Below are 24340 nucleotides of genomic sequence, written 5' to 3'. Positions count from 1 at the left end.
CTGGCACGGTGGCATTTATAATTGAGTCAATAAGCATCTTGACATATAAAAATTGTTACCTTTTGGGGCACCTGGGTGGCTCAGTCAGTTAAGTGTCTGACGTCAGCTCAGGTCACGATCTCGAGGTCCATGAGTTCAAGCCCCATGTCAGGCTCTGTGCTGACATCTGGGAGCCTGGAGCCTGCTTCAGACTCTGCATCTCCCTCTCTCTCTGTCCCTCCCCTGGTCGCACTCTCTCTCTCTCTCAAAAATAAATAAAGATTAAAAAAATTTAAAAAAACTACTAAAAAATTGTTACCTTTTTATTTTTGAAGGAAAGTAAACCACACAAATGAAACCATAGCTTTCATTCAAAACGAATGACATATCTGAACGCCAACCAAATTATAGCTCTGATTAGTTTTTCTTATGAGTCCCTATTTCTGATCATTATTACAGCCTGTGATACTGTTCAGTTGTTAATGAAACTAAAACATTTAAAAGTTAATTTTAAAATATGAAAGGGGCCTATAAATTATCCATGCTGTGAAGCCAATTGCTTTTTTGTTTTTATGTGCATTTATAAAGAAAGAAAGAGAAGAAAGAAAAAGCAGTGTCCATTCTGGGTCTGACTCATGAACTTCCTTTTCTCTCTCCTCTTCCTTCCTCTTCTTCAAAATAAATAAACCATTAAACTGATAACCTGAAACACCCCCCTTCAACACCTCCTGATTCTCTTTAATAAGCGTTAGTCAGTGGTCTTTTGGTTGGGGAGAGGAGAGCAGAACCTGGTCTCAGCAACAGTGGGCACTTTCTGGAGAACGAGCACTTCACCTTGGCAATACTTGCTTCAGCAGCGTTGCTGACAGAGAACGGAGAAGAGGGGGTACATTTCAGGGGCTTTATGAACTAGCTGTGGATGAGTCAGTTCAATGGATCAGGCTTTTAATTTCTCCTTTCTACAAAATGAGAAGTATTAGAGAAAATGGAGTGAAAAGCCCTTTGTGGAGCTGCATCAGACCTATAAATACGGAGGACAAACTGATGGCTGTTGGGGAGGGGAATGCACAGAAGCCAAGAAGGGGACGGGGAGCTACAGGCCTCGGGGTATGGAATGGGTAAGTCATGGGGATGAAAGGCACCGCACAGGAATTATCACCGGTGAGACTGGTAGAGATGTGGGATGACCGATGGTAGCTGTGCTTGTGAGCTCAGCACAACACAGAGAGGTTGAATCACTATGTTGTATACACAGGAAACTGCTGTAACACTGTGTGCCAACTACACACAGATTTAGAAGAATTTTTAAATGACCATTAAAAAGACACATTTTTACGGATGCAGTCTCATTGGTGTTTCCTTTTTTTTTTTTTTTCCTAGTAATTTCTACCCCCAACATAGGGCTCAAATTCACGACCCTGAGATCAAGCCTGGCATCCTCTACCGACTGAGCCAGCCAGGCACCCTGCCAGCAGATCTTCTTATCTTCTCGATAAGAAGACTAAAATGCCCAAGGCTACCAGGCTAGGGAGGTGGCAGAACTGGGGTTGGAAAGTCAGCTATTTGATCCCAAAGTCTGCATTCTTAACATCTGTGCTACACTACCTCCATGTTCTCAGCCTTCATTCACTTCCTCAGGGTCATCGTCCTGTCGGTGTCCCTTCTCAGGGTCCCCACCCCGTCATACCTTTCTGCAGCCCACCCGAGCCTGCAGAACCGCCGGGCCCAGCAGCCGCTGTGGTGTCTTACTGGTGCATGGCGCCATCTCGTGGCCAGATGGGACAACTGCGGGGATCAATGTTCCATCTATTAAGGACGCTTAGTCCTTTATGTCTGGGTGACAGCAGAGCTCTCTAGCTGTTCCCCCCCCCCCCTTTTCTTTAAACAGAGTAACAACGATATGAATCTGATCAGATAATTTATGTTCCTGTGTTAACTGGACTTATAGGCAGGAATAAGAAGTACACAAGCCAATAGAAATAGAAAAGTTGGGATACAAGGAGCAAAAATGTGGCTAGGGGCATTTTAAAATTATTACTATTATTACTATTATTATTATTATTATTATTTTAATGTTTATTTATCTTTGAGAGACAGAGACAGAGCATGAGCAGGGGAAGGGAAGAGAGAGAGAGGGAGACACAGAATCTGAAGCAGGCTCCAGGCTCCAAGCTATCAGAGCCTGATGTGGGGCTCAAACTCATGAACCCCAAGACCATGACCTGAGCTGAAGTCGGACACTCAGAACCGACTGAGCCACCCAGGCGCCCCGGGAGCATTTTATGGTTAACATAATACCGATGCGTCTTTTCCTGACATGTTCAAGGACACACAAGTACAATCATGCACAAGGTAGTGCGATAGTGTTTTTCCCAAGAATATATAGCATTGTGAGAACAGACCTCCCTATGTACGTATATTCCCAATTTCAATAAATTTCAAACATAAGACAGCAATTTCAAAACCCAGTTACATATCTGCTCACCCTTACTTGCACACTGAAGAGTGGTCCATGACTCTTCTGTGGAAGTCTGACTGAATTCCCTGCCCGGGGATGTGATTTCAGGAAAATCTGAAGGTGCTCTGTTCTCCCCAAGCCTCTGGTACATGACTGTGAACGCTGGGAATTTCTCTGATAGAGACCAAAGCCTGTCTGTCAAGCATTGTAACGTGCGTTTGCCGAATTATTTGGCAATTGGCACTTCTGCTGTAGAAGACAAGGAAACAGACGGGAGAAAACTCCTGTGTTAAGTATAGATAGTTTGTAAGAAAGCCACTCATGACAAGATAAACAGAACTAAGAAGATATAGTAAATATAGCTAGTAAGTCAATTGGCAGTCTGAAAGCCATGCTGAAGGTAGGTAGAATAAAAAGAATATAGAGCAGAACGATTAATATTCATCACAGACAGAAATACAGAAAGATCAAGTTTCCAGGCTTGCTGTAAGCTGTCATGTTTACATCAATCACACACTGGTGATGCCCAGTAGAGCTTCATTCTGGCCCCATACGTGTGCTGCCCAAGAAAGGGAGACAAAGTGCTGAGTGGTTCAGCAGGCCGGCTGGCGAGCTCCAGCTGTGGTCAGGTGTGCATGCCCGTGTCTCTGATCTAGCAGGTGGTGTAGGGGGTCCCTTGCACCTGCTGTCTGCCATGGCCCCTTGCTCCAGCTGAAACACTGGTCCTCACATCTATGCTGCCAGGAGGCTGATGCAAGAGAAAGAGAGAGACAGAGAGAGAGAGACACATCGAGGGAGAGACACCCTCTATGGAGAACTTTGTGTGATCCAGGATTCAGGCAGTGTGGTCCATATATCCCCTTTATACCCTGTCCTAAGGCCTGTGCACCTTCGGCCTCTGAGTCTTTCTGTTTTATGGGTCCTGGGGTAGCTCGCCTCAGAGGTGCTCTTGGAGGCTAACATCACACTCAGGTAATTACATGACAAGTACAGGTAAGGGCTGAATAGTTGGGGTGCCAGAATTTCTATATAGGAGGGGCTAAAGGATAACAATGTGTTGGGAAAAGAGGCCAGGAGACTGTCCTGAAGCTGCGTTTACTTGGTAGATGCACTTTTTATTCAGAGTGATGGAGTTAAGGGGGGCGGGGGGGCAGCTTTAAAACATCAGTCAGTGAGCTTAAAGACGTTTATCTCGGGACGGTTCAGTCGGTTAAGCCTCTGACTCTTGGTTTCGGCACAGTTCATGATCTCACAGTTGGTGAATTTGAGCCCCTCGTCGGGCTCTCCACTGACAGCGTGGAGCCTGCTTGAGATCCTCTCTCTTCCTCTCCCTTCCTCTCCCTCTGCCCCTCCCCTGCTCTCTTTCTCTCTCTCAAAAATAAATCAATAAACTTAAAAACAATTATCCTGGGAAGGGCACACACAGACTTAAATCCACACTAACCTCCAGATGATAACAGGTCCCCTCCGGAGAGCAGAGAATGGCTTGGGTTAGGCAGAAGGAGGAGGGGAAAACCGCTAAGGAGAAAGGGAAGGGTAAAGAGAAAATGGCCATCATCGGGCTGGGAACTTGGCAAAGGCAAAAATCACAACCTAAATCACAACTTGGACTCAAGTGGGTCCACGTCTGGCAAGTTTTAGAAAAGAAAATCGTTCTGGGCCTCCTAGCTAGCAGTTTAGAAATCTACATTTTCTCCCAAGTTACTAAAAAATGTATTTTTCACGCCAAAGAGACATGGCCATCACCTGTGGTGCCCCTGCCTCGTATCGCAGTCCCCGAGTTCCTGGGGCTGTGTCTGCCGGCTCACCCCAAACTCTGCCGCGTGCCAGGGGCCAGCAGGTTCTGTCTGCAGAGATCAAACAAATTTTCCTGCAAATGAGAGTTGACCCAGTGCTTCTCGGCCCTGTCGTCAGCCCCCAGGGGCACCAGAAAGCTGCTCGGCAGGGTTTGAAAGAGAAGACCCTCCCAGGAAGAAGTACAAAGCTCTCGCACATCCCTGGGGCAGGTCCACGCACAAACCAGGTACCTGCGCACAAGTAGCCTACACAGGTGGCGGCTGGTGTTTGACTTGCACGCTTATCAGATGAGAGGTTTGCCCAGGCCTCTCTGTGCTCATTGGACCCTAGTGGGGTCTCTGATCTACCGGCCGGATAGGGTGCAATTTGAAGATGGAGGATAAAGATGAGGCTGTTGGGATGACAGGACTGACCTGGGGCACGGTGGGGAGGAGAGACGGCAGGCGATTATTGGGTATCAGTTACGTGCCAGGTGCCGTGCTTGCTTTTCGCGCACACTCATGAATTACACCCCGGGAGGGATTTTATCTGTCTTGTGCATCGTGCCCTGTACAAAGTAGGCCCTCCGATGGACCGAGGAATCACCTCAACTGCCCTGAGAAGATCGTAGTTTTGTCCCCATTCTACAAAGCTTAAATAGGTTTTTAAAAATTTTTTAAATATTTTTGTTTGTTTTTGATACAAAAAAGAGTGTGAGCAGGGAAGGGGCAGGGAGACAGGGAGACACAGAATCCGAAGCAGGCTCCAGGCTCTGAGCTGTCAGCACAGAGCCCGACTCGGGGCTTGAACTCACTGACCGTGAGATCATGACCTGAGCTGAAGTTGGACGCTTAACCGACTGAGCCACCCAGGCACCCTAAATAATTCTGATAACAAAATTAGTTCGTGTTGCCCAAAGTTGGGCGAGTGGGGATTAGTGATGTGGGGCAGAAGCCGCAAGAGCAGGACAGGTGGTGCCTGTGGGCCCGCTGGTGCTCAGTGGCGACAGATCAACACAGAGCATGCTTCTGCTCATTTCCTAATTGTACATCCCACTTTAAATTTTTTTTTTAACGTTTATTTATTTTTGAGACAGAGAGAGACAGAGCATGAACGGGGGAGGGTCAGAGAGAGAGAGACACAGAATCTGAAACAGGCTCCAGGCTCTGAGCTGTCAGCACAGAGCCCGACGCAGGGCTCGAACTCACAGACCGCAAGATCATGACCTGAGCCGAAGTCGGACGCTTAACCGACTGAGCCACCCAGGTGCCCCTGTACATCCCACTTTAATAGTAAGCTAAAAATATCCTCCAACAATGAAGCGTGGCACTACTCTATGCTCCAGAAATCCCACCACGAGGTACACAGCCAGGAGAATCGAAAGCAGGGATCCAGCAGACGTACGTTCACGTTTGTAGCAACATCATCCACAGTGGCTAAAACACAGAAGCAGCCCAAGCGCGCATCGACGGGTGAATGGGTAAGCAAAATGAGTTATGTCCACACAATGGAATATTACTCAGCCTTAAACAGGAAGGAGACTCGGACTCGCGCTACAGCATGGATGAACCTTGAGGACATTATGCTCGGCGAAATAAGCCAGTCACGCCAGGACGACTGTAGCGTATTTTCCCTTGTAGGAGGTGACGAGAGCAGTCAAATTCAAACCAGGAGGTAGAATGGCGGTTGCCAGGAGCTGGAAGGCAGGGCAGTTATTGTTTCATGGGTGCCGAGTTTCCGTTCGGGAAGATTAATTAGCGATTGCCGATGGGAAAGTACTTAATGCCGCAGAACAGTACACTCAACAATGGCTAAATGGGAAATTTTACGTAACCTATATTTTATTACAATTAAAAAAATTTTTTAATGTTTATTTATTTTTGAGAGAGAGACAGAGACAGAGACAGAGTGTGAGCGGGGGAGGGACAGAGAGAGAGGGAGACACAGAATCTGAAGCAGGCTCCAGGCTCCCAGCTGTCAGCACAGAACCCAACTCGGGGCTCAAGCTCATCAACCACAAAATCATGACCTGAGGCGGAGTCAGACGCTTAACTGACTAAGCCACCCAGGCGCCCCTATTTATTTATTTTGAGAGATAGAGAGTATGAATGAGAGGCAGAGAGGCAGAGAGACAGAGAGAGAGAGAGAGAGAGAGAGAGAGAGAGAGAGAGAGAATCCCAAGCAGTCTCCACACTGTCAGCACAGAGCCTGATGCGGGGCTTGATCCCACGACCATAAGACCATGATCTGAGCTGAAGTCGGACGCTTAACCGACTGAGCCATCCAGGCGCCCCTACAATTTTCTTTAAAAGTTAAAAATATATGAACTTGCCCAAGATCACACTGGCTAGTGGGAGTCCAGCCCAGCTCTGCCATTTCCACAGCCCCTGCGCCTTCCTTGCCACCACAGTGCCCTGCTCCTTTCTGTTACCGCCTGGCATCGGTCCCATTATAGAAGCAGACGTTGACCTGGTTGCATGTGTCATTTTCCCCTTTGCCCCAGCGACCCCAAGCCTCTTGCTCACAGTGCATTGCTGTACCCAGCTTGACAATGGGACCGTCTCCGTGTGACATAGAATTCTATTTTTAAATTCCAGGTTGATTCACTACAGAATAACCAAGAGAAGGCAGTTCCAACACCAGATGATCATATGGTTATGAAATCATCATCCAGAATCCTGTCTAGAATTTACTCAAATCCGTATTAATTCAGAAAGATGTGTGGGGAGAGGATGAGGTTTTTGACAAAGAGTCCAGAGATGAGGATTCATTTCTGGAAGGAGCTGTCAAGTGGTAGGAAATATTGAAGTGGCATAGGCATTTTCTTTGAAAGATCTTTAATCTTCCTAAAGAAGCCAGAAAGTTTCTCGGGGGAAGTTCGGGAGGTTTTCTGTGAGCCAGCAGGCTGACACAACGCATGCCGTAATTCATACCATTTCTCCACCGGTGCGGGGAGGTGTAGACGCTGTATAGGATTCTGGAGTGGTCTCACCAGGCTTGGATACTACTGGGGTGACTTGGGGGGTGTCAGCCCGAAGTCAAGAAGGTCCAGTGATGTGTTACCCAATGACAATGAAGGATAGAGGTCCAGAAGGTGCTAAAAAAAAAAAAAAAAAGTTACTACCAGACCCATATAGACAAAGAGTGAGACACCTGGGCCAGGTAAATGATGTCCGCAAGGAACAGTTTGGAGCTAGACTTGTAGAAGGAAGTGCTGAAGTTAGTGAGCATTAGAGCAGAGCGGTTCTCTGAACGGGGCTGCGGGGACAACCCTATGCAACCCGTTAGCCACTTGCGATCCTGAGCTGTGTTTTAGGTCCTGTCCTGAATGTGTGTTCTATTTCACAACGAAGAGAAGGAAAGGTGCACTGTATGTGCACAAGGACTGGGGTTTGCTGTGCTTCGGGCTGTTTTAGGCACCATCCCTGCTGTGGCCCATCTTCGTCGTTGCAGTTCAGTTAGGAGCTGAAGGGGAGGCTGTTCCCCGTTTCATGTTCTGCCTCCTTTGAAGTTTCAGGGTGTTTGTGTTAACACTGTGGTCTGGGGTGGGAAGCCTGACTCAGTGCCGCTCTGGCCCTTCCCCCCCCCTCCCCCCTGGGATGTGCAGGAGGAATGTCCCCACAGGGTCTCCATACTGTGCATTCAAGGACAGATTTGGGCGACATCGAACATCAAGAGAACCAGCACAGCTCATGCTTGTCTGGGCCTAACAAAGGCTCTTCCCCGACTTTATGACAACTCCTAATTTTGTTTATTTATTTAGAAAGGCCTGAGTCTTTCTACCCTGGGTAAAAGCCTAATCAAGCAATTTGATTCCACTATATATGGTAGCATCTGACCAATGTGAAAGTAGGAAGGACTTGGCTGTTTGGAAAACTCAGCTCCGATTTATAAATCTGGCTCTTTCTGAGTGTAATACTGTGCATCAGACTTATCGAATAAAGGGACAAATAATTCAGTAACACTTTTCTGATGTAACCACCACAATCCCAGAGCGGGTTGCGTTGTTAATTTCTCCCAGCACTGCTTGCTTTAGCAGACCACCGTTCACCTTACCACCTAGCAAGAGTCCATTATACTTGCTTGAAAGCCACTTAAGAATGAGGGTGGCCAAGTGAAAACACATTTGGCAAGACGATACATTTTATAATTTCCTGCAATAAAACTAGAATCATCACTTGTGATTGTGATTACATTAGTATAATATCAGAGAGATAGATATGGGACATCTACTTCCTGATTTTAGATAATTTTCAGTGACACAGAGCAAGAAAGACAGTTTTTGTTCATGATGAGTTTCACTAAGGGATACATAGGAACACGGACACATCTCTTTATATCCTCGTATCTGCCCATTGTCAACATATCACTATTTCTCAATCAGGCTTCTTAAGAATACCTGATAGCAGTGAAATCTCTTTTTTTCTTTAAAATTTTTAAAAAAAATTTATTTATTTTTTGAGAGACAGAGAGACACAGAGCACAAGTTGGGGAGGGGCAGAGAGAGAGGGAGACACGGAATCTGAAGCAGACTCCGAGCTGTCAGCACAGAGCCTGATGCGGGGCTCAAACTCACAAACCGTGAGATCATGACCTGAACCGAGGTTGGATGCTTAACCGACTAAGCCACCCAGACGCCCCTGATAGCGGTGAAATCTTAAGCAAAGGGTTTAAGAGATTGATTTTTCCCTAAGTCCCAGTAGAGAATAATTTTTTCCAGGTATTTCAAGACCTAAGAATGAAAGTATATGTCTAGAGATCCACTTTATTTCATTTGCATAGTTCCCTTTATCTTACTGTTGCCTAAAAACAGTAAAATTTCATTGCACTATGATGTTGTGAAGAATTGATAAACTTACTCTAAAATGTATGTAGGAAAACAAAAGTCCACCCGAATCAAAACTTAGATAGTTTTGAGAGCTTTCTTGAAGAAATTAGGTGTGAAAGTGAGTTTTTTTTTAAGTTTATCTATTTTGAGAAAGAGAGAAAGAGAGAGAGAGAGAGAGCATGTGCAAGTGGGAGAGGGGAAGAGAGAGAAGTGGAGAGAGAACCCCCAGCTGACAGTGCAGACCCTGATTTGGGGCTCAAACTCACAAACCACGAGATGATGACCTGAACTAAAGTCAGACACTTAACCAACCGAGCCACACAGGCGCCCCGTGAAATCAATCTTAAAAGGGGAAGGCAGGGATGTTTAGGCCACTGAGGCAGCCTTGGGGGGGGGCGGGGTGTGGAACTTGGGTTTCTTCCCCGTGAAGACCTGAGAGCTGGGGGGAGGCCTGGCCGATACAGGCCTGTTCCGCCCGGGCTCCAGAGCGCAACACTGAGGTGGGGGTGGGGGTGGGATAGACCTGAAGGAAGTAAAGAGAATCAATCTGCACAGCACTCTGTTCCTCTCGGGGCAGAAGGACACCCACCCATAGTCACAGAATGTAGTCTCTGCTCGCGTCTAGGAAAACTGACTACTTTGTCACTGAGGCAATGGATGCCTTCACACACGCAGTTCTCAATTTGCATTGTTGTTTTGTTTTGTTTTTAAATATTTTAAGTAGTCGCTACATCCAATGTGGGGCTCGGATTTATAATCCTGAGATCAAGAATCGCATGGCTGAGCCAGCCAGGCGCCCCTCCATATGCACTGTTAATGTTTCTGTGATTTCCTATTTCTTCTCCCCCAGCATTTTAGTTTGGAAATTTTCAAGCCAGAGAAGTTGAAATTATGACACAAACAACCTTCAGGCTGGACACCTTCATCCGTGTTCACCAAACACCGACATCTTGCTTTATATACTTGATTTGCTTTATGAGCTTATTTTTCAGAACCATTGGAAAGTAAGCTGCTGACGCCTCAACCTTACTCCTAAATACTTCTTTTTTTAAATGTTTATTTATTTATTTTGAGAGAGAGAGAGAGGGTGTGTGTGTGAGCGAGTGGGGGGAGGGGGGCAGAGAGGGAGAGAAAGAATCCCAAGCAGGCTTCTCGCCGTCAGCGCAGAGCCCGATGTGGGACTCCATCCCATGAACTGTGAGAACATAACCTGAGCTGAAACCAAGAGTCGACCGAGCCACACAGGTGCCCCCTAAGTATGTCTGTCCACCTAAGAACAAGGACATTTTCTTACATTACCACAGCGGCACTCTCACACCTGAGGAACATATCGTTGCTACACTAATGGTGTTTATATAGTCAATCTATAGATTTTCTGGATTATTCCAATGATGTGTCATGTGCAGCCTTTAAAAAAAAATCAGTCCAGTTCAGGATCTAGTCAAGGATTTACACTGCTTTAGTTTTCAGGTCTCTTAAGCCTGCTTTCACTTAAGCAGAACTTCTGCCTGGGCTTCACACAGAGGTATGATGTTCGAACCGCTCTAATTTAAAGCAATTTTATGTCTTTAGAAACTGAAGCAATAGGTTTCATCTGAAGATTGAAAAATGTAAGGTATTAGCTTGTGTGTTTTGTATCAAAGACTTTTTAAAAATATCTATTTATTTCTTTTGTGGAGGAGACAGAGAGCACATGCAAGTAGGGGAGGGGCAGAGAGGGAGGGAGAGAGAGAATCCCAAGCAGGCTCCACCTTGTCAGAGCAAAGCCCATTGTGGGGCCCGAACCCACGAACTGTGAGGCCATTACCTGAGCTGAAGTCAGACACTTAACTGACTGAGACACCCATGGGCCTCTCGTATCAAAGACTTTTTATAATATATGATTTACCATTCTTTAACAGGACTGATGTACTCAAAGATGCTTTGTTGAAGGTAGCTTTTTAAAAATGTTCCTTCTGGGAAAAAAATATGATATCTGGCTTTAATAAAATTTCTATCAAAACCACCATGTCCTGGGGCACCTAAGTGGCTCAGTTGGTTGAGTGTCTGACTCTTAATTTTGGCTCGGGTCATGATGCCAGTTTGTGGGATCAAGTCCCACATTGGGCTCCAGGATGAGTGTGGAGCCTGTTTAAGATTCTCTCTTTCTCCCTCTGCCTTTCTCCCCTGCTTACACTCTCTCTCAAAAAAAAAATCATAAAAAACCACGTCCTTATTGTCTTCTAAAAATGATATTCATATACAAAATCTTTCTGATAAAACTAACAATAAAAATTATTTACTATTAAAAAAAGCAGAAAGAGAGGACTTTCCTACCAGATATTAGGATATATGTAGACATGGAAGTAATCAATATGGGTAGTTTCTATTACTAGTAGAAGAATACACAAATGGACCAGTAAATTGGAATAGAGACATAGGACCATGTGTTTACACGAGAACTTAATACGGGATGAAAGTCACAATGATAATGAGAACAGCTTGGGTTGTTTAGCAGGTGGAGGAGGGGATGGGCTTGTTACACGGAAACAAATAAAACCAGATCCTTACCTTGAATCCCGAAATGACAGACTCCAGATACGCTTCACCTGTGGGTGAAAGGTGCATTTCCATAGTTACGTATTTTTTTTTTATTTTTTTTATTTTTGGGACAGAGAGAGACAGAGCATGAACGGGGGAGGGGCAGAGAGAGAGGGAGACACAGAATCGGAAACAGGCTCCAGGCTCCGGGCCATCAGCCCAGAGCCTGACGCGGGGCTCGAACTCACGGACCGCGAGATCGTGACCTGGCTGAAGTCGGACGCTTAACCGACTGCGCCACCCAGGCGCCCCCATAGTTACGTATTTGAAATGCATGTAGCCAGATTCGCTTTGGAATTCAAACCTTTTCAGATTTAAAAGGGCAAGATGGTATATATACCATACATATTACATAATACCCCCAACGGGATCTCGGGTAGCATCTCGCACAGTCAGACACTTCAGTATTTCTGTAGTAAATCATATAAAGACTAAAGTAGACTCAGCTTGGTTCCAGCAGCACTTTGCTGGGCTGAGTATCCAAATCCACCTTTTTGCCTTCTCCACCTTGCTCTCTGCCTGGGAGGTAATCTCTCTGGACCTCACCACAGGTTCCCCTACCCTCTGGCAGAAAGAAGAGGAGGAGGGAAGGGTGGGGTTTCCCAGGCCAGCTCTGGCTCGTCTTCCCACCGAAGGACCTAGTTTTGGTAAGGTGGCCTTCTCCACAACACCTGTCACCTGATTCCAGGAATCATGCCCTTTCCCTCACCTCTTGTGACCATGGCACCGTACTATCTCACCTGGGCTGTCTACACCATTGTCCCTGTCTGGGAGCAACACGTCAATGTCTGGGCACACTCTGGGTTGTCGTGACTGTTGGTGTGGGCATACTACAGGCGTCGCAGAGAGCAGGGCTGCTGCTGAACATCCTACAAGGCACAGGGCAGCTCCTCACAAAGTAGAATTATTGTTTGGCCCAAAACGTCAATAGTGCTGAGATTGAGAACCCCGTTCAACACTTTAAATAAAGTCCCTTATTAAAGTCCTCTCAAATTACCCCGTGTGAGTGTGCCATCCGTTTCTAGCTGACGGACACGGTGCCAGGTTTGTGAAAGTCTGGAATACTAGATTTCAGAATTGTGCACCAGAGATTATGAACTGCAAAAGAATACACAGGGGGACATCTTGCTATCCTAGGGCAATGAAGGACTCTAAGCAGAACTTGAAAAGCACAGAATACAGAGGAACGTGATCACATTAAAATTGTGAGGCTGCTGGTCTCAGGAAGGACACCACAGACAAATGAAGGGATGCCAGGTTGGGGGAAGAGACAGGAAATGTGTAATACTGGTAAGGGGCTACTCTTCAGAGTATAAAAGAAATGCCTGCAAATCATATAGGAATCCTAAAGGAAAAATGGGCAAAGTCAGAAGAGGAAAAACTAAAAGGTTAAAAGCATGTGAAGTGACACTCAAATTCAAGTTTCCAGATAAATGCAAATTGAAGCAGTGGTATCACTTTGTACTCACTAATCTGCCAAAAATGTAGAGGTTGCATAATGCTAAGTGTTGGCAGGGATGCAGGGACACACAGAGACTCCTGTGTTATATGAAGGGGGAATGGGGATTTCAAAAGAACAAGTTAAGAGAGCAGCTTCATACAGGGCAGAGAGGATGTTAGATCACGAATGGGTGTAGGACTAACCCAACCTTCTGCACCTAAAATCAGAAATGAAAGGGAGCGCGCGCGCGCACACACACACACACACACACACACACACACACACACACACACACAAGATGAAGTTAGGAGAGACAGAAAAGAGGAGGAAGGAAGGGAGGGAAGAAGGAAGGAGAAAAAGAATCTGCACATCTTATCTTGTTAGAGCAAGGTACTAAAAGATGATGGGAGGTAGAAACCACGTGTGATTCAGCAGGAGGGACCGCGAGCAGGGTGTTCGGAAGCCTGCCTGCTGCTGGTGACTGTCGCAAGGCGCGGAGAACACGCGGTCCCGCCCTCTTCAGGTCCAGGTGCGCAGACCAGTCTCTTCCGGCAAGAATTTACTTCCTTTTGCAGGCAGGTGGCAGTGTGAGAGGAAGGAGGGTAGGAACAGGAAATATGCTGGGCCCGTGACAGGAGATACTGTTTGATTTTGAAAAATGAAAATTCATTAAGTTTCCTCCACCCTCCTCCACCCCAATAAAAGCTGAAAACCTGGAATGATTTGTTTCTCCAGGGCTGAGAGCGTCCACGGGACCCAGGGCATTCAGTGCTAAAACGTAGAAGGACTGGGCGAACCGGAAGGATTGGTTGGTGTCTCTAATCTCAGGATCTTCATTTTTCTAGGAAGAATCATAACAGCAATAAATGATGTATATTTAGCACTTTCTCTGTACTCTACATGTATAATGTCATAATCCTCAAACCAACTTAGAAAGGAGGTATTTGTGATATAAATTTATTAGTCTGGAAGAGCTCACGGATTCCACCACCCCCCCTTCAATCACAGCTGTGTTCACAACACCTTGACAGTCCTCTAGGTGTTTTGTGATTTAAACAGGCTTTTTCTCATATGTCTGTCTTTGCAGGCTTAGTTCTTTTTATTTTTCTATGGTTAATTACAGTGGACTCTTCCCCCTACCTCCACCTGCAATTATGCTTCCAATTCCAGGAAGCTTTACACATGATCAAAAAAACATTTAAAGTTTGGTGTCTCTTAGTAACTTTGACAATGGAATAGTGAACAAAATTTGGTTGAATTCTTCCAGAGAAATAATTTCTTCTTTTCTCCCCAGAGGAAGGTAAACTCAAAACACTTGCAGACTAACCCAAGTGGTACATCTCTTTTTTGTTTGTTTGTTTCTCAGATTCTAATCCTGTAAATCTTTATGCCAAAAAGGAGACTTTAAAATGTATTTACATCTGAAAAGAAATCAAAGTGCACAAAATTCTGGCAAAGTAAGAGACAAATAACTATTTATAGACAGAATTATTTAATTTTTATTGCTAGTTATTGGAAGAATGTTTTATAGTGTCCTAATTAAGCCCTGGAGTCAAGATATTGGCAAAAGAGTTTTAAGAAATCCAGTTGAAATCTTATTTTATTATATTTATTTTATTTAAGTTTATTTATTTTGAGAGAGACAGAGAGAGCACAAACAGGGAAAGGGCAGAAAGTGGGGGGCAGAGGATCTGAAGCAGGCTTTGTGTGGACAGCAGAGAGCCCGACTTGGGGCTCGAACTCACAAACTGCAAGATCATGACCTGAGCCAAAGTCAAATGTTGAACTGACTAAGCCACCCAGGCACCCATAAAATCTTATTTTAATGATACAAGAAAATAGGTGGAGTGTTTTGGGGTGGTTTTTCATTTTAAATTGCAGGATTTTCATCTTAAATGTAGAATCAGGCATACCTTTTCTGGGAATTTAACTCACAGTGTGATGAAGAAAAATATAATGTACTGAAAAAGAAGTTTATTGGACTTTTTTTTTTTTTTTTGAGAGAGAGCTCTTTCCACTAAAAACATGCAACTAATTTCCAAAAGAATCTAAATAGGAATTGAGACTAGGTAGCACAGCAAAATCTGCACAAATCTGAACTTCCAGGATTCTCCTCATTTGGGAGAGATTCACTTATTGTTACTTCCTGATAGGTTATTTGATTTGTTAGAGGTAACTTCTTTTTTTTTTTCAATATATGAAATTTATTGTCAAATTGGTTTCCATACAACACCCAGTGCTCATCCCAAAAGGTGCCCTCCTCAATACCCATCACCCACCCTCCCCTCCCTCCCACCCCCCATCAACCCTCAGTTTGTTCTCAGTTTTTAAGAGTCTCTTATGCTTTGGCTCTCTCCCACTCCTTCCCCTGGGGAAGGGGAGTTTTCCTTCCCCTCCCCCATGGGTTTCTGTTAAGTTTCTCAGGATCCACATAAGAGTGAAAACATATGGTATCTGTCTTTCTCTGTATGGCTTATTTCACTTAGCATAACACTCTCCTGTTCCATCCACGTTGCTACAAAGGGCCATATTTCATTCTTTCTCATTGCCACGTAGTACTCCATTGTGTATATAAACCACAATTTCTTTATCCAACCATCAGTTGATGGTGTTAGAGGTAATTTCTATGCCCAACGTGGAGCTCAAATTCACGACTCTGAAATCAAAAGTCTCATGTTCTATCACCTGAGTCAGACAGGTGCCCCAGGTTATTTGATTTTTAGGGGTATTTTTAAACATAAGTGTTTACTTTATTACATTTGGCCACTTTTATTTCTGGCATAGAGTGGATTAGGTATCCTATATAACCTTCCTGAAACAAAACACCTACAGTCAGTACAAAAAAATGGAGGGGCACCTGGGCTGGCTCAGTCAGTTTAGCATCCGACTTCGGCTCAGGTCATGATCTTGTGGTTTGTGGGTTCAAACCTCACGTCAGGCTCTGTGCTGACAGCCTGGAGCCTGCTTCAGATTCTGTGTCTCCCTTTCTCTCTGCTTCTCCCCTACTCACATTCTCTCTCTAAAAAAAAAAAAAAAAGAAAAAGAAAAGAAAAAAAATAAAAAGAAAACATTCAAGGGGTACCTGGGTGACTTGGTTGGTTAAGCGTCTGACTCTTGGTTTTGGCTCAAGTCATGAATTCATGGTTTGTGAGTTTGAGTCCAGTGTCGGGCTCTGTGCTGACAAGTGCGGAGCCTGCTTGGAATTCTCTCTCTTCCTCTCTCTCTCTGCACCTCCCCCTTCCCCTATACTCTCTCTCTCTCTCTCTCAAAATAAATAAACTTAAAACATTTTTTTAATCCAAAAATATTTTTTAATTGAAGTTTATTTATTTTTATTTTGAAAGACAGAGAGAGACAGAGACAGAGACAGAGACAGAGAGCGCAAGTGGGGGAAAGACAGAGAGAGCAAGAGAGAGAAGAATCCCATGCAGGCTTCACACTGTTAGTGCAGAGACCAACGAAAGGCTCAAACCCACACACCCTGAGATCATGACCTGAGCCGAAATCCAGAGTTGGATGCTTAACTGACTGAGCCATGCAGGTGCCCCTTGAAAAATATTTTTAAATGCACACCTGAGCTAGTGAAAAAGCAAAGGAAGTCTTTAGAGGTGAAGAAATGAAGAGAAAACACAAATATAGAAAGGTAAGCCAGCTTTGAAGCCAGTGGCTACCCTGAGGGATCCCTGGTCACCGAGATTTTAGTTCCAAATTGACCATAACAGGGGGTCCTAGTGCCAGGCAGCACTGGAGACTGGATCAGAGGACTCTGAAGTTGTTCCCACCCCAAAGTAATGACTGCAGTGGGCAAAATTAAAAGGCAGTGCTTCACCACCTCTGCCACCATTGCCATCACTGTCCCCTGGGTGATGGTAAAGGAATGTCCTATCTCAACCTTGCATTTGAGTATGGGGACAAAAGGATGTTACCTGAGAATTCCTAACCACAAGTTGACACTCACTTGGGTGTAGCACTAGAATTCACGCTTTGAATGGCTAGTAAAAGATGATAATTTAGTGTAAAGCAGTCTGGGGCGCCTGGGTGGCTCAGTCCTTGGGCGGCCAACTTAGACTCAGGTCATGATCTCGAGGTCCGTGGGTTCTAGCACCATGCTGGGCTCTGTGCTGACAGCTCAGAGTCTGGAGCCTGCTTCGGATTTTGTCTCCCTTTCTCTCTGCCTGTCCCCTGTTCCTGCTCTGTCTCTTTCTCTCTCTCTAAAATAAATAAACATTAAAATTTTTTTTTTAATTAATTAAATATCTGTACTCATGGGACACCTGGGTGGCTCAGTCAGTTAAGCTTTTGACTCTTGATTTCAGCTCAGGTCATGATCTCCCGGTTTGTGGGTTTGAGCCCCGTGTTGGGCTCTGCGCTGACAGCGTGGAGCCTGCTTGGGATTCTCTCTCTGCCTCTCTTTCTCTCTCTCTCTCTCAAAAATAAATAAACATTAAAAAAAAATAGTCCTGGGTTGATAGCTCACCTAAAAAACAGGCAGAAGCAAATATAATTCTATCTGGGAGAACAAATGTCCAACTCAGACCTCAAAACATTTTCATGAGAAAGTTGTCAGGAACACGAGCTTACAATCCCAAATCACAAAGCACATGTGTTTTTTTGTTTGTTTTGTTTAAAGAAAGCATCTTTCATAGGTTTATTGGTCCATTACTTTAAGTTAATTGACATAAAGAAAACTTTTAAATTTATGAGCAAATAGTTTACCAAGCAGTATAAATTCTTTTGTTTACCTTAAAATATAATACTAATTTCATAGTAAACAATGCACAGAATTTTTTTTATACCCAGATATATGACAAAGCACATGTTTTAGCAAACCACTATGAGAGGGTCAGTAAAAAAAAAAAAAAAAAAAATCAATCCAACTGGCAAAAACTACAGATATGAGAGTAATGAGATATAGAATATAAATTAAGTATCTTTAATACTTAAAAAACAAAATAGGGCACTTGAATTATGACTAAAGAACAAGAGATTAGAAAACAAGAAATAGGGGGTGCCTGGGTGGCTCAGTCGGTTAAGCGTCCGACTTCGGCTCAGGTCATGATCTCACAGTCCGTGAGTTCAAGCCCCGCGTCGGGCTCTGCGCTGACAGCTCAGAGCCTGGAGCCTGTTTCAGATTCTGTGTCTCCCTCTTTCTCTGCTCCTCCCCTGTTCATGCTCTGTCTCTCTGTCTCAAAAATAAATAAACATTAAAAAAAATTTTTTGAAAACAAGAAATAGGAAGATACAGAAAAGGATAAAACAGAAACTCTATACATTTTTTTTTAAAGTATAGTATTAGAAATTAGAACCTCTAGATGGATACTAGCAGATTACACACAGCTGAAGAGAAAATTAATAAATTAGTACATATATCTTTTAAAAATCTAGTATACAGCATGGAGAGATAAGTGGTTAAAAATATTAGAAAGAAGTTAAGAAATAGGACAAACAGAACAAAAAAATAGATCTTATCAGAGTTCTAGAAGGAGATAAAGAAAGAATAGGGAAGAGGTAACATCTCTAGAGGGAAGGGACCAAGAGTTTTCCAGAATTGATGAAAGATATGAATGATTAGATTCAAGAAGTTCAGTAAATCCCAAAGGAGATTACCAAAAATAATCCATACTTAGAACGTCAAATCAAAACTACCAAAACCAAAGAGAATCTTAAAATCAGTCAAACACAAAGCACGGACTAATCTATAAAGAAATGACAAATCTAGTTCTTGATTTCTCTACAACACTGGAAGTCAGATGGAAGTGGAATTATATCTTCAAAGTGATGAGTGGAAACAATTGTCAACTTATAACCGTATACCCCCCCCCCCCAAAATTATCTACCAAAAGCAAGCACAGAAGAAATATATTATTATCTGGCAAACAAAAACTAAGAGAGGTAACTACCAACAGTCCCTTACTAGAGAAACTTCACAAGGATAGACCTTAGGAAGAAGAAAAATAATAAACTCACAAGGAAGGTTTGAGAGGCAAAATGGAATAGTGAGCCAAAAAAGAAAAATGACAGTATGTAGTAATAATGGCAAGTGCGGGCTAACATCTGGGGAGATAAAACTCTAATTCATGGGACTAAAAAAATCAAACGACATAGAAATAAAGTAATGACATAGGCCAGAAGAGGAGTTATATTAATGTTAAAACATCTTAAGGTCCTTATATTATTCATAAGGAGAATAAAGACAATGATCGATTTTATTTATTAAGTTAAATATGCATTAAAATTTCTAGAGTAACTATTAAACAACACAAATAATGTGCAACTTCTAATTTAATAAGTGGAAAAATTGAAATGTGGAAAAAAACTTAAAAAATGCAAGAAAGAAGAAAAACGAAATGTTCAAAACCTTTGAATAAGGGTTTGAACCAAGCACGTCTGCTTACGTGTGGATTTTTTTGATAAGTAGAGTACAGTATTATAAATGTATTTTCTCTTCCTCATGATTTTACTAATAACATTTTCTTTTCTCTAGCTTACTTTATTATAAGAATACAGAACATGATACATATAGTATATAAAATATGTATTAATCAATACATATTTATGAGTAAGGCTTCTGGTCAACAGTAGGTAAGTTTTGGGGGATCAAAAGTTATATGTGGATTTTTGACTGCATGGGGGTTGGTATCCCTAACACTGTATATACAAGAAGGAAATCGGATAAAATATGTTAGACAAAAAGATGCTAGAATGAGTCTTAAGAATAAATCTAGCATGGGGCACCTGGCTGGTTCAATCAATGGAGCATGTGGCTCTTGATCTCAGGGTTGTAGGTTTGAGCTCCATGTTAGGTGTAGAGATTACTTAAAAATAAAATCTTGGGGCGCCTGGGTGGCTCAGTTGGTTAAGCGTCCGACTTTGGCTCAGGTCATGATCTCTTACTTCATGGGTTCGTGCCCTGCATCAGGCTCTGTGCTGACGACAGCTTGGAGCCTGGAGCCTGCTTCAGATTCTGTGTCTCTGTCTCTCTCTGCCCTTCCCGTGCTTGTGCTCTCTCTCTCTCTCAAAAATAAACATTTAAAAAAGAAAAAAAGAAAATCTTAAAAGAAATAAATCAGGCAAAAAAATGTAACAAGATTTAATTAAAATATTCAATTTTACTGAAAGACATTAAAGAAGGGTTAAATGAAGAGATATACAACACTCATTGGCAGGAATGCTCAACTTTATAAAGTTATTTACTTTCCCCCAATAAACATCCCAGTAGGTATGTATATATGTATAACTTCATAAGTCTATTCTAAAATATGTAAGGAACAGCAAAGAGCTAAAAAAAAAAGTCTCAGATACTCTTGATAACAAGAGCAAAAAATAAGAGACATCAACGAGATCTCAAGAAATATTTATAAATTAGAGTAATTAAGAGAGTATTATATGGGTGCAGGAACAAGCAGATAAATGTAACAGATTACGAGAGTCCATAAACAGACCATGTAAATATTTACATCTGATATGACAGAAGTGACATTGCAAATCAGTAGGGAAACCAGAGACCATTTAGTAGGAACAGAAAAATTCGGTTTCCATGTTGAAAAATGAAATAGATCCCAAATCATAAAACAGAAAAATAAATTCCAGTTTAAGCTTATTTACTTATTTTGAGAGAGACAGAGACAGCTCAAGTGGCGGAGAAGCAGAGAGAGAGAGAGAGAGAGAGAGAGACTGAATTCCAAGCAGGCAGCACAGAGCCCCACATGGGGCTTGAACTCACAAAACTGTGAGATCATTACCTGAGCTGAAACCAGTATCAGGAACTCAACTGACTGAGCTACACAGGTGCCCCATTTTTTTAAGTAGGTTTCATGTCCAGCACAGAGCCCAACGAGGGGCTCGAATTCACAACCCTGAGATTAAGACCTGAGCTGAGATCAAGAGTCAGATACTTAATCAACTGAGCCACCCAGCTGCCCTGAAAAATCAGTTCTAGAGGATTTAAGAACTTAAATGTAAAAGCTAAAACTTTGAAATAAGATTAAAAGGTAACGTATTTACTATCTCTGAGGGAGATTTCTTTTTTTTTTTTTAAATATTTTTTTAAAGTTTTTAAAAAATTTATTATGAGAGAGAGTTGTGAACTGGACAGGGGCAGAGAGAGGGACAGAGGGAGACTCCCAAGCAGGCTCAGAGTGTCAGCACAGAGCCTGATGGGGGGCTTGAGCTCACGGAGAGTCAGAAGCTTAACCAACTGAGACACCCAGATGCCCCTGAGGGAGACTTCTTAATCAAGATCTCAAAGCACAAATCATTTAGTAAAAGCTTGGTAAATTTAAGCATGCTAAAATCAAGAGTCTTTATCAAATACCTGAATAAAGACAAACCACAAACTGGGAGAAGATATTTACAATGTAAATAATCAACAAATGATTGCTATCCAGGATGTATATAGAACTAAAAATAAATTATAACAAGTCAAGCAACTCAACGGATAAAATGAGCAAAAGCTACAAATGTCTGTAGACAAAAACACAATGAACCAATAAATATGCGAAAATATGCTCAGCTTCATTAGTAATCAGGAAATACAAATTAGTCATCATAACGGGAGAGCTTTACACTCATCAGAGTGGCCAACCCCCCCACTACCCCCCCCCCCCAAAACAAACAAAACCCAGCAATTCTGAAACACCCCAATGCCACATGTCATGAAGTGAGCCAATGAGGATTCACCCACTGGTTGTAGGATGGTAAACAACTAGAACTACTCAGTACAGCAACTTAGTATTGTCAATAAGGTTGAAGATTAGTTCCTACTTATTTCCTGCTTCCTAAGATTTCTGTTTCTAAGATTACCCTGGAGAAGCTCTTGCAGCAGGTGCACAAAAAGAAATGCATGAGAATATTTACAGCTGTTCCCACTGTTATTGAGGGGGGGGCGGTGAGGAAGAAACAACACAAATGTTCATCTCCAGGAACATGGATAAATAAATTGTAGTATATTCACTTAATGAAGTACTATATTTCCACCAACTACATTCTTGAACATAGATGAATCTCACGAACATAACGTTGTGTGAAAAAGTTACCGAAGAATACCTGCCATATGATTCCATTTCTATAAAGATTCAGAAGCATGGGAGACTAAAGCAATTGGTCAAATAAGCCTTAACTGTTACTGTATAATTTGTACTTTGTAATATCTGCTCGGTGCACGGTTCGTTAAGCTTCAGGCTAACAGAAAATTAAGCATTAACTATGGTACCAGGAAAAAAATATCTGCGAAATCAAAACCTTTAAAATCCATCTAAAATTTTTTAGTAAATCTCCGTGTAGGAAATTAGAAAGATCATCTCAAGCTATCTTTAAAATGCCATCGGTGAATCAGACTCTATCCTGAATTCCGGTCCTTCTGCAGGCCATCTGAGCATGAAATGCTGTTCCCTACCCGCGTTAACCTGCCATAACACCTGTCCGAGCGCTAGTCGCCCGCTGCATGCCTAGCCCACCAAAGCGTTCTGTCTGGACCGTGTCACTGGAGAAGACAGAGCGACATGTCCAGGGCGCAGATCTCAGCTCTTGTGTTTGGCGTCGGAGGGTTTGGAGCTCTCGTCGCAGCCACCGCGTCCAATGAGTGGAAAGTGACCACCCGAGCATCATCGGTGATAACCGCCACTTGGGTTTACCAGGGTCTGTGGATGAACTGCGCAGGTAACGCGTTGGGTTCTTTCCATTGCCGACCACACTTTACTATCTTCAAAGTAGAAGGTAAATATAATGGCTTTGCTCGGGGTGGAAGTAAAATGTCGCTTTTCCCCTCACTGTGCCGAAGCAGCTGCATACAGTTGGCTGTTAACTCTGTAAAGACTGAGTGCTTGTGAAAGTGTCGAGGATTACCTAGGATGGGGCGCCCGGTTGGCTCAGTGGGTGGAGCATGTGACTCTTGACCTTGGGGTTGTGGGGTCCAGCCCCATGTTGGGTGCCGCGATTACTTAAAAATAAAATCCTAAAAAAAATTGCCTAGGATGGATGAGGTATATGAACGTGGGCTGAAAGAATTAAATCATGTATTTTATATGACAAAAGGAAGTTAATAATCTCATGAATCTTTTACAAATACCCAGTGCAAATGATAGACTCCAAGGGACAGGGCAGAAATGACTGTTTTATTTTATTTATTTTAATTTTTATTTTGTTTTGAGAGAGACAGAGACAGCACAGGTCGGGGGAGGGGCAGGGAGACAGGGAGACAGAATCTCAAGCAGGCTCCACCCTGCCAGCGCAGAGCCTGACTTGGGGCTCGAACTCTCGAAATCGTGAGACCATGACCTCGGCCAAAACAAGAGTAGGACACTTAACCCAATGAGCCATCCAGGTGCCCCCAAAAGTGATTTAAAAGCTAGTTTCAATTTGCCTCACATCATGGAGGAATCTTTTCCAGACAGGTGTGTATACATACATTATACATCTATAGACACACATATATACATGCACACATGCTGTCAGTAATTCATAGGTTATTCCCAATTCCTATACTTCCCCAGGCCATCTGAGTATATGAAGTACACGCACACACATATATATGTATACTCCTGTACATATTCAAGGGGGTAAAAGCATATGACAAGGAGGACAGTGCTGAGTGAAAAAAGAATTTTGTTTACAGAGGGGTTTCTATTTTTTTTAAATCATATTTAATGATAAAATAGCAGAGCAAGAAGAATTTAAAAAGTAGTTACGTGAAAGAAAATGCCCATGAACTGCCTTTTTGTTGCTTGGTTTTACTTTTTTTAAACATGCAAGCAAGCTTTCATCGTTATGCATGTTAGAAACTCTATTACAAGTATCCGTATCTTAGGGACATTTTTTTCTTGGAAGGCATTTCCATACCTTGGGATACCTCCGGGGAGATAACTACCTGCTCTTATGTCATCACAAGAATCACTATCTGCCTCGTGATTTGATGCCTTTACAAATCTGCCATAAGTTGTGGGTTTATTATGTTAAAAAATTGCCCCTGGTATTTAAAAAAATTTTTTTAATGTTTTTATTTATTTTTTTGAGACACAGGGAGACAGAGCATGAGCAGGGGAGGGGCAGAGAGAGAGGGAGACACAGAATCTGAAGCAGGCTCCAGGCTCTGAACTATTAGCACAGAGCCTGACGCGGGGCTCGAACTCATGGAGTGTGAGATCATGACCTGAGCTGAAGTCGGACGCTCAACGAACTGAGCCACCCAGGCACCCCACCCCTGGTATTTTTTAAAATGTAGTCTTTCCACAACTAAATGGCAAAACTGTACCTTGGACTCAGTAAAGAAAATAAAATTTTA

At 43.1% G+C, this 24340-nt stretch overlaps 1 protein-coding gene and 1 long non-coding RNA gene across 3 annotated transcripts in view; one reads left to right on the top strand and one right to left on the bottom strand.

Annotated features, from left to right (window-relative positions):
- Positions 1–11500: 11500 nt before the first annotated feature.
- The window catches only part of LOC109264156 (uncharacterized), a 42160-nt gene continuing 29320 nt past the window's right edge, over positions 11501–24340 (bottom strand). Inside the window, exons 3-5 of the long non-coding RNA XR_002078611.2 lie at positions 13776–13903; positions 12362–12490; positions 11501–11629 (exon numbers count right to left, since the gene is read on the bottom strand). This is a non-coding gene — a long non-coding RNA (uncharacterized LOC109264156). The remainder of the gene's footprint in view (positions 11630–12361; positions 12491–13775; positions 13904–24340) is intronic.
- Positions 22313–24340, top strand: part of CLDN10 (claudin 10) — a 112436-nt gene continuing 110408 nt past the window's right edge. The window contains exon 1 of one of the 2 annotated variants that reach the window (XM_053894371.1): positions 22313–22776. In XM_053894371.1, coding sequence (XP_053750346.1) covers positions 22563–22776 — 214 coding nt within the window. In that variant the 5' untranslated portion in view covers positions 22313–22562. The remainder of the gene's footprint in view (positions 22777–24340) is intronic. The other variant, XM_053894406.1, reaches the window with a different exon arrangement.

This window comes from Panthera pardus, unplaced genomic scaffold (assembly GCF_024362965.1).
Source record: "Panthera pardus isolate Hobbes unplaced genomic scaffold, ASM2436296v1 HiC_scaffold_1, whole genome shotgun sequence".
NCBI classification, from domain to species: domain Eukaryota; kingdom Metazoa; phylum Chordata; class Mammalia; order Carnivora; family Felidae; genus Panthera; species Panthera pardus.
This window is presented reverse-complemented; position numbering and strand designations above follow the sequence as displayed.